This window comes from Vigna umbellata, chromosome 4 (genome assembly GCF_029865625.1).
Source record: "Vigna umbellata cultivar VRB3 chromosome 4, Vumbellata_1.0, whole genome shotgun sequence".
In the NCBI taxonomy this organism is placed as follows: Eukaryota; Viridiplantae; Streptophyta; class Magnoliopsida; order Fabales; family Fabaceae; genus Vigna; species Vigna umbellata.
Window position 1 is genome coordinate 67993398 of NC_142168.1, and position 11093 is coordinate 68004490.

Sequence of the window (11093 nt, forward strand, 5' to 3'; positions counted from 1 at the left end):
TATATAATTTTAATTAAAATCATATTTTAATTATACATAGTGCATAATTCAATCAGCACATTAAAGCGTCATGTAGTTATTCTTACGTTTAATTTGCAAATAAATAATGGCTTAAACATAAAAAAAGAATGTCTGTCACTTATATATAGAAGATTAATTTAAGAGAAAGAAAGGAATCCGAAAACCTTTGTAATAGATTTTATATATGATTAATCTCCCTCTTACTATATAAGCGTTTATTTATAAAAAAAAAATATAAATATAATCTATTCGTTATCTAATTTTATATGGAAGTTTTGAAATAATATTTTCTGCATTGAGATCGAAAATAGTTCATTTTGCTTCACGTTAATAAAAATATTTTTATTATAGGAAACTTATTTTTATTATTATCACTATGTATAAAGATATTTATCATAATAAAATCAGAAATACATTATACCAATATCCCACAATGATTAACATTAATTCATAAATGTATAATAGCAATTTGAAAAATGTCTAAAACAGTATACCATCTCTTTCAATAAAACACAATTTTTTATTGGGACAACCAATTAAAATAGGTTTAATACATCATTTATTCCCTAGTTTTGGGGTTTGATTCAAAATGGTCCTACCTTTTGAAAAAATTCAGTAAGACTCCATATTTTGTTTAAAAGTGTTCAATTCGGTCCTTTTCGTGGACGTCGTTAGAAACATAACGGTGCAGATGCCACTGTGGCCAAATCTGAGTGAGTTGTTGTGTTGGATGATTATGTGGCACTGTGAAGTGAATTGGTGGAAATATTTAAAAAAATAAACTGACGTAAATTGGGTGGTAGGTTTAAGTGTGGGTTAAAGCAAAATTACTCTTATCTAAGACTAATTTGGCCATTTTTGGGTTCAACATTGTGCTGCAAGTGGTTTTCTATTGAGTGTTGGGTGGTGATTCCTTCAAAGTGAAATTGGAACAGCGTACATGCATGAGGTAAGTGGTCCTAATCTGAGGAGAAAATGCAAAATAAGATAGCAAAATATCACAGAAAAGCTGAGGAGAGGAAGACATCAGCATAGGCTAAGAGAGGCCACAAAAGTAACCAGGGTTTTGGAGATTGCCAACCTCATGAGGGCAGTTGGAAGAGCACCTACCAAAAGATCTTTCTATTAATAAATGTTATACTTTGAAATCACATTTGTAAACAAATATGACCAAAAAGAGAAACATAGAAAGGGAAAATGGCATAATAGATGACATAGTGTGGTGGTGAGAGTCCCTTTTCCTTTTGAATTTAACTTAAAGGGTTAAAGAGATGCAATATAAAGAAAAAAGAAGATATGGGAGTGTATATTATCATCTTATATTATATACAAACCAATTAGAGTGTTTCTGAGCGATTGATTAGTGCATTAGAATTTATAGACATGATTAGTAAATTAAGAATAAGTTATTTAAAAAGGGAAAAGATTAGACATGTGACTACTTTGTAGACCAGAGAAAACAGTGGAAACAATTTTCGTCTTTGTGTTTTTGTATTTGGAGGGTGAATCTCCAGTGGAAGGCAATTCTCACCAATACTGATCTAGAAAATGATTGAGTGTCTACATGAAATGCATTGTCATACAGCAGATAACATTGCAGACATATGATAGAAGTCACATAACAGTTTATATGTATGGTATATATATGAATAAAAATATTAGAATAAAAATAAAAATAATAGCATTATATAGCAAATAAATCCATTCCGCTTATCATCACTTCTTCTCAATGTTACTAAAACCCAATATAGTATTGAACTCGTGGAATTATTGGAACAATAAATCCCTAATTGAATTAAATACATGAATTAATATAAATTATGAGTGTGCATAAACACATGCGATAGCACTATAGTGGGTATTTAAAAAACACTGGTGTAATTGAAATATTCAAGAAAATGGACCCTAGGCAAGGCTTCAAAGGATATATTTCTGTTTTTATGCAGAAAATGGTTTATTATTTGATAAAGCAACTAGATCCATGATACACTACATTCCAAAATAAATAGTAATAAGTCAATGAACATTACAAAAGATGTTCATGTTTTTCAAACCTTTTCTTGGTTAGAAGGGGTATACAAAATCAATCTGGTGGAACCGTTACAAAATTGTTATGGGAGAGTGATGTACTTGCAAATCCTCCCTCAATCCTTAGACCATTGCTGAAATCTTACTAATGAACTATAGCAGTTCCAGATTATTTCTGTTCCCACAGGTCCAACAAAGTTCATCTTTTAGTAGATCCAAATTTGCATAAATTTCCCTACTTTGGGGTTGTGGAAGGTGTTGCCGTCGATTGGGAAGAAATAGGTGGTGACGGTGGCGGTGGCCGTACTGCAACTTCAAGTGTCTCTCTTGTAATCAAAATAAGGAACAAAAAGTAATGTGTCACCTACATTACGTCATTTTTAATTTTTTAAAATATTTAACACTGCAACGTATTTATCAAATTTCATAGCTCAGTCAGGTTTGGCCACGGTGGCACTTGCACCGTTAGATTTTTAACGGCGTGAATGAAAATAACCGGATTGAACATTTTTTAACAAATTATGGGACCTTATTGAACCTTTTTAAAAGATAGGATCATTTTGAACCAAACCCATAACAGTATGGACCAAATGATGTATTAAACCATTAAAATAAAAGTGAATGATTTTTAATTTATTATTATAAATTATTATAATAACACTTTGTTTTGGATATAGGATCTCAGGTGTAGGATCGAGGTCAGCGTCTAACATTTAGATAATAATTTAAAGGATCCAAATGATATCCTTTGCTTCTAATTTTTTATATTTATTTGTCCATTCAGAAACCTCTATAAAAGATGCTTCAATGCTAAAGTTGGTTCAACATTTAACGATTCAAATATTAATGTCATAGTAAATGCAAAATCACTTATCTCCTTAATTTAAACCTATATTTATAGATTTTGGAGTGGGCATTTTTTAGCAATGGCCTAATTGCGATCTAATTGGTGGTAATCACATTTTACTTTAAGTTATTCAGCATTAGAGTTAAACTCTCTGTCAATTGACCATTTAGTTCGTCTTTATGGTTGTCTGGTCACGAGGATGGTTTGTGGAGGAGTCCGACTAACGATTGACTGTCTAGTTTGTTGTTGATCGGACGATCATACGATACACATGCCTCCTAAGTCTGAGCTTGTCATGACAGATGAAGGGGTTTGCAATAAGATGGGGCTTCTTTCTTTCGATCTTTTATGAAGTAGCCTCGACCCTAGTCACTTGTTTGGTTAGCCTTTGGACCATTCAATTAAGTGGTTAACAATTTTCAAAAATTTCAAATATTACCATTGAGGTAAAGACGTATGGCACTTCGAGTCTTACGACAATCAGAATTCACAAAGTCTGATGTTGAGAGTTGTTGGATATCCAACGGTTGAGGATGATTGATAGGGAGCTTCCTTTTGGATATAAATACAAGTGGCCTTGCTTGTCATTTTCACCTTTGCCTTCAACTTTTCTTTGCCAACGATTGTTTAACTCTTCTTTATCTTTTAGGTAATAATGACAATTGTTGATTTATCATCGTTTTCTGCATTTTTCCTTGTTTTATGTTGTCAATGGTTGTTTTGCTCCTTTCCTCTTGGGTTTCTAGCCTATGCTTCGCTACCACTCAAAGGTATGGTAAGGGCGCTCAACACTCACGTTCCAAAGAACCTCTGTTTGATGCACGCTCAACAGCCTGTTTGAGGCGCTCAACACCAATGACTTAGGGCAAATTGGCCCTGGCCCTTCTGTGCTGTCCATTTTTTATGTTTTTCTGTGTTTGCATTTTATTTTGAATATTTCTTGTTTTCTAACTCGTGTACATATGTGTGTATACTTATTTTGTTAAACCTTTCTCTAGTTACTTACCTGGAAATACTACGTTTGCTCTGAATGTCTTTTTTACATAATGGCATCTTCCTCTTGTTTTAAAAGGATCAAAATAACCACTAGCTAGCCCTCAAGGGGTCAAAAGAAGAAGAAGAGATTTTACTCCCATCGTTTCCTCACCAAGGAACATGAAAAGAAATTTGCTTTGGTGCAAAACTGAAGATTACTTATGGAGAGAACGAAAGCTTTGAAGCTTGGGGAGGTATCGGAATTTATGCAGGAATTTCTCAAAAGAGGTTGAACAACTTAGGAGCCTACCCTTCCCCTACCAACAATGAAATAATAAAAAAATTTTATGCAAATGCAAGAACTTACTCTGATGAAGTTGAGCCTCCATTGAGTTATGCGTAGAGGAAACATGTTCCTTTTGATGTAGAGGCAATTAACTCTTTTTCTGGCACAAATTTGCAAATGGGCGACAATATATGTTAGTATACCCAATTAGTTAAAGAAAAAGCTAATTTTGGAGAGATTGAGAGAGTAGTTTGTCAACCAAGGGGTGCCTTTCAAAGAAGCAAACAACAATAGTCTGTCCATATCAAGAGATTTGTTCTTACCCCGGTGAATAAGTTTTAAACAATGTTGATTCTTGCTAACCTCTCTGCTTGCTTTCATGTCTCTAACATCACCTTGGGTCGGCCTCTCATCCTATACAACATCATTTGTGGGAAATATGTGGATGTAGGCTAACTTATTCTAAGGAGATATGCTAGTGCGCTCATGCTTCTGGTACAAAACCTCTTGTTCGACACCCTTCCTTAGTCAGTCATCTTTGTCAGCTAACAAGGGTGAATGTCTTCATCCCTCCTTTCGACCGACATCATCGAACAATTGATGTAACTGAGCCTGATGAGGAGGAAGATGACTATAACTTTGACGGGAGTGGAGAAAATATTTCTTAAGTTGTAGCTGGAGACTCTTTTGCAGGATTCTTTTTGTGGATAGACTTGAGTTTTAATTTCATGCTTTATTTTTTTTTTAATTCTAGTTTTAATTGTGGAACTCTTTTTAACTTGTTCGGTGGATAGTTTTGTTGCATTTGGTTTAATGACTTAAGTGAATGATATGTATGTTTGATTTGATTGAAAATCTTTTATGCTTGCTTTTTACTATTATGAGTTTTTCTTTAAAAATTTGATTGAGATGATGTTGATTGAGCTTGTTAAGCATAAATTGTGGTTGCTCTTATTTATCCTAACTTTGATGGATGCATTGTTTTTATTGTGATCAATACTCATGACCTTGTGTTTGACAAATTTTGAAACCTTGAGTAAACTTGTGAGATATTGTGGCTTAGAATTTTTGTTGAATGTTATCACTTTGGAGTCACAATTGATTTTTCTTGCGTTTCTCTCTTTGAACCATTCACTTGCATGTTACATATGATCAATGTCATATTTTTCTTTTACCTCTTCTACAATATTTATCCAAAAAGGAAAGTTTTCTCATTCTTGAAACCTTGAGCTAAATTAAAAGTTCTTGACCACCATACCTTAAGTTAAGAAGAGATAAAATTCAAGATTAGGGAAGAAGTTCAAGTTTGGGGGAGTTCATGTAAAAAGGGAGCATTGAAATAACAACAAAAAGAAAGAAGAAGAAAGAAAAAAAAAAGAGAAAGAAAAAAGAGTTTAATGAACGAAAGTTTGGAGATAAGTTGGGAAGGGTATATTTGGTTTTGAGTAAAAGAGAAATCTATGTTATATCATGATTTTATTTGTTTGTTCTCTTAGCTCAAGGTGCTTTGTATCTATAAAGTCTAAGTTTTCTTAAAACCATGCCACAATACAAGTCACAAAAGTTCTTGTGATGGTAACTTGCTTGTAAATGTTAATTTTTATCATTATCTAAGCCACATTTTATTCACAAAATCAATTTTTCTCTAACTTGTAACTTAATCATCACTTTTATTTTGCTTTTATAAATACCTTTATTTTGGGCTACATTTATTAATTTATATCTCTAATTTTGTATCTTATTTTGTAATAGGAAAATCCTCAACCAAATTGGAGAGCTTGGCAACCTAATCAAGAAGAACATAAAAAATGGGAGATTCTAAAGTACAGGTAGCTCAAGGTGTGTTATTTGAGTTATTTTAAATCTTAGACTTTTATTTTATTTCATTTTTAAAGACTTATTTTATTTTTATAATAAAAAGATTATAAAATTAAAAACGAAAAATGATTTTTTTTGTGTTTTTAAAGGTAGGAGTATTTGTATGATCGTTCGTCCGCATCATACTAATACGTAATATTTTTTTTTCTAAATAATTAAATAGTATTTTAAAATGTATGAGTACAAATGTATGAATACTCGTGTGATGTCCTAATAGTTAATACCTTTATTTTTTACAAATATGCCAAAATTCTTAAAAGAATATAAAATCTTCAAAAACTAAAAACATTAACATTTTCAACGAACAATATTTTCATTGAGAACTACGTGATCCTAAGTTTTTCATCATAAATAAAGATATGTAGGAGCAATGTTAATCTTTGTCGAATTCACTTCCAAAAAAAAACAAATCCAAAATAATTTTGTAACAGTTTCTTATGAACTAGGTAACCCTTAAGGTGAATCCTTGTTAGGCCAAAAACATATTTTTGTTTCTTTAGAGTGTTATTTTGGAGAAAATTAAACATTTTTTAGAACCACATCAACTTCATATATTTAATTAAAGATACTGCTTTCTCGATAAATGTAATAGATTACTAATATCTTATTTTTGCGTAAGTGACTCCTGAACTCAAAATTTGATTTTCATAAATATGTCTTATTTTATGATTTTTCATAATTTTTCTAAAACAAATTATGGTGACTATAACAAAAAATCTTTTTTTAAATTTGTTATTTTTATGATTCCTTCGTCTTATGATTTTGGTTGCAATTATCTCAATTATTTTACCAAATATTATACATGAATAAAAAATTTATTTAAATACTATGTTGCTCCAATTATTTAAATAATATTTTTTCTAATTATAATTTTTTTTAAAGAGTCAATCTCTGAAGTTAAATTGAAAAGAAATTGGTTGAAAGAAAGTTGAATTCTCTGTTAAATTTTTTTATATTTCAATTAAAGAAGAAGAATAAACGATTACTATCCTGAAAAGTTTGAAAATGTTCTTTATAATCATTGATTAATTTATAAATAGTACTATTTGTTACTAATATGATGAGTTGATTTTTCTAGTATATATATATATATATATATATATATATATATATATATATATATATATATATATATATATATATATATATTGGTCTTCACTTAAATATTAAAATTTTATTAGTACGTATCATAAAAATTAAAGATATAAAATAAGCTAACAATGGCAACGAAGATATATTTTTATTTTTTGTAATATTGCAAAATCAAAAGAGTTTACAGAAAAGGAACATTAAACATAAATTTATAATATTATTTTTATTTTGATTTTAAAATGGGAAGTAACCATTTCAACTTTTCAATAACCAATTAGTAGTTCAGGTGACATGAGGTCTCCATTTTTTTTTTCTTATCAGTAAAAAAAATATAAAATAAGATAATTGAATTCTCTCAAAGTCATACAAACAAAGTAAAATATACATATAATCAATCTCCATATTATGTAATGATAGATCGGGACTCATAAGCTAAATAAATATATAAAGAACTTCTTAAAATTAACATGGAACCTTTTTATTTATAATAGGAAAATGCTTGGTACACTATTAATGGTTCTAGTGTATTATTATATAGATATTACAACAAGGTCATATAATTGACATTAAATATGTATGTTCTTTTGGAATGCCCAATCTGCTTGAGCAAGGGTTACAAGAAATGGTCTTCCTCCTTTTTCCATATATTTGCTTCTACGACGACGTTGTCTTTCTCCATGCAAAATATCAGCAATCCTTCACAAAATTATAAAACCAAAACAGAATTCGATATTATATATAATTGAATCGAAAAATACAGCATAATTGAAGCCTCAATCACTGTAGGTTTTAGCCATTAAAATTATAAATAATAAATAAATAAATTAAAAGGTTATTTGTTCTTTTTCTTTTCACCTGTCAAGAGCTTGAGCATATGTTTCTAAGCCTTCTTCTAAATCAAAAGTATCCAAATTAAACGTCACCATTTTTTTCTTTAACAGTTGTTTTCCAGTCTCTTCAAGACCGTCCAAGCTTGCTTTTGTAACATTAACTGGGTCGGAGAGATCAGGATTCAAGTCGTATTCCTGCCATTCATTACCTTATTCATCAACTTATTATCCAAAACTTTATGAATATGGAATAAAAAGTATTTAGTTAAAGTTAAATGTAATTAGTTTAATATTTTGTTGTAATGAAAAGAAATATTTACTTGGACTCGAAGGTAGGTATTGCGAGATTGAAAACCTGAGAAGATTGAAGAAAGATAGTATTCAGTGATTGCTGTATAAGCACGACCTTGAAAATTGGTATCAATAACAGCCCATGTTTGTTTCGGCCATGTGGCAGCCTGGTCAGCATCAAAAGTCTCCTCAATTTTTGTTGCTCCAGTCCCCAAAGACAACACTAGAATTTCAGGATCCTCATTCTGCTGTAGCACTTCACTCACTGCTATTTGTGTCTGCTCATATTAAACATAACATTCTTAAACTTCATACATACATCATATGGTATATCTATATAGGTATATGCATGCATGGAGGATAAATCATAACCTTATATCTACTAAATTAACTTACGGGATTCACAGCTGCTTCACCACCATCAACCAAATTGAACTCAACACCATTATTCTCAAAATAGTAAGGTGGGAACTGAGTGGGTGCAGTTGAAGTGGATATGCATATATCCGACAAGAAGGCATTTAAGTAGGGAACCTTCTCAAGCTGCATCAGAAAAAACATTATATTAATTCGTTTTTGGAGTTTAATGTAGGAAGAAATATATGCATATGCTGCATATAACCTTGTAGCTTGAGAATACAAATGGCTTTTGTTTCTTGATATCGAAAGCTGGGATTACAAGATTGGTCAATGCTTCACCAACTCGTGTTTCCTTCAATGCTTCACTAGCTGCGCCATGTAAACCCTCTCCGTCGAACAGGGGACCGTTTCCTGGTCTGCATGTTAAGATTGTTGTTTCACTTTATTATGACAGTTCCATCTAATTATTGACACATTAATTACGAATTAAGACAAAATAGATAGAGTTAATCTGCATTAACAACTCTAATATTGATATTATTGTACCTAGATGGGTTGAATATACGAGGGCCATTTAGTTTGTAGAAGTCTACTATCTGTGCAGGAGTATAAGCAGGACGAGTAGGATCGTCAAGGCTTGGGGTGGCTAACATGGCTGTTGTGATTGAACCAGTGCTGGTTCCTCCCATCACATCAAAGTAATCTGCTAAATCTGCTTTTGGATCCTTAGCCTGCAACTCAACAAAATTCAAATTAACCTCGTTAACATCATTCATTCACGCCATTTCAAATTCTTACGTAGTATTAGCAATAATAATGAACCTTAAGAGCCTTGTCTAAGTAATCAAGAACTGTTGCTGGAATGATGGCCTTGATACCCCCACCATCAATGCTCAGAATTGTTATCAGTTTTCCATTGTTGGACGGAGGCTGCTTTTGGGCACTGAATCCACCAATCAGTTGCCCAGCAAAGATTAACACAAAGAAAACCAAACGAGCCATTAATGGCTTCCAAAGGTATAATGTAGAATTAGTAGAGAGAGAGAGAGTGTGTGTGTGTTTTGTGCAGAAATGTTAAGTTTATATTTATAGATATATTTGAAGGATGCATGGATATACTGTGTTTCGGAAAAACCTAGTAGGGACTATTTTACGCATGAAAATCGTGCTGCAAAAGGGTAGACCTCCTGGTCCAGCTTTTGAGTACGTGCTGGGAGGAATGACATGATGTTTTTCTATGTAACATTATTATTATCTGACCTACATTTGATCTGGGGTAGTAGTGAGAAGGGAGAAGATAAGATAGAAAAAGAAAAGAATACGAGAATGTTAGGCTCTTTTGAATTGTTGGATGAAAGGAAAGTGAGCGAATTTGAACTAAATTTCACTGAAAAATTTATATTCAATATATATTATATAATAAATTACTAATAAATTCTTGGTGGTATAATTGTGTATATAAAATAAATAATTTTTAACTAAATTAGGTAAGTAAAGAAAAAAACATTTATATCTAAATTAATCTTAGTTGACATTAAATTATGTCGTCGACGTTCAATCTTAGTTCAACTTGTTTTAATTTTTTTGTCTACACTCTATTTTTTTTTTGGTTTTGGTTTGACTCAACTCAAATTTAGGTTTCAGTCTGACTTGGTTTGACCTTCCGTTTGGGTCGATTTTTGGTTAGGGTTCAACTTGGTTTGACCTTAGTTTAAATTGATTTGGTTTGATTTTCGACCTAGACTCACTTAATTAGATTTTTGATCCGATGATCTTTCTTGACCTTTCATTAGTGTTGGTAGATATATCTCAACTTTTGACTCATACAAATTCTTCTTAAAGTTCGATTCCACTCGTATTGATTGAACTTTAAGTCTAATTTAACTTTGTTGTGCTTTTTTCAGTCTAAGCAAGACTAAGTTTTTAGTCTTAATCAATTTGATTGAGTCTTTAACCTAAACTCATTTGGCTCCACTCAATGTGTAGAATGAAAAGTAATAAAAATTTTATAATTTTTAAAATATTTAAAATTATTTTATTTTATTCATTTGAATTACTTTCCAAAATTTATTAAATTTCAATTGTTTTAATTATTTTATCTAAAAAAATCATTTTACCTCATCCACACAAATTTTCTATTTCATAACAAAACTATATAAACTATAATTAAATATATTTACAATTTCATCAGTTATTGTTTTTGTGATTCATCACTCTAGACCTTTATTTGTGTGTTCTTTATCTGAATTTTGATTTGCCTCGACTTTGATTCCAAGCCTTTTGGTTACTCTTCCTCTAATTTTTAGTATTCCGCTAAACCAAAATTAAAATTGGAAGTCCCAAACGTTTTGCATTGTTACAGTATTAACGATTAGTTATTAATAATTGTTTCAGTTAAAAATTATATTAACTAGCTATTAGAATAAAATAAAATATTTTAATTAATGTCTATTTAATTTATTTTTATATTTATTAATGTTAAGTT

At 30.8% G+C, this 11093-nt stretch overlaps 1 protein-coding gene across 1 annotated transcript; it reads right to left on the minus strand.

Moving 5' to 3' along the window:
- Nucleotides 1-7693: 7693 nt before the first annotated feature.
- On the minus strand, nt 7694-9610 carry LOC148201046 (patatin-17-like). The gene is made up of 7 exons (XM_088113121.1): nt 9431-9610; nt 9155-9339; nt 8871-9024; nt 8645-8791; nt 8278-8526; nt 7983-8152; nt 7694-7823 (listed from the first exon to the last, which is right to left on the minus strand). The coding sequence occupies exons 1-7, from the start codon at nt 9608-9610 to the stop codon at nt 7694-7696; spliced, it is 1215 nt and encodes a 404-aa protein (XP_087969247.1).
- Between the last annotated feature and the right edge of the window lie 1483 nt (nt 9611-11093).

Excerpts from the sequence above, each read along its gene's own strand:
- LOC148201046 (XM_088113121.1), bottom strand. The coding sequence starts at position 9,610 with ATGGCTCGTTTGGTTTTCTTTGTGTTAATCTTTGCTGGGCAACTGATT. Across the intron at positions 8,792-8,870 it reads TTGTATTCTCAAGCTACAAG|CTTGAGAAGGTTCCCTACTT; the intron begins GTTATATGCAGC and ends TTTCTGATGCAG. Across the intron at positions 8,527-8,644 it reads GTGAAGCAGCTGTGAATCCC|ACACAAATAGCAGTGAGTGA; the intron begins GTAAGTTAATTT and ends TAATATGAGCAG.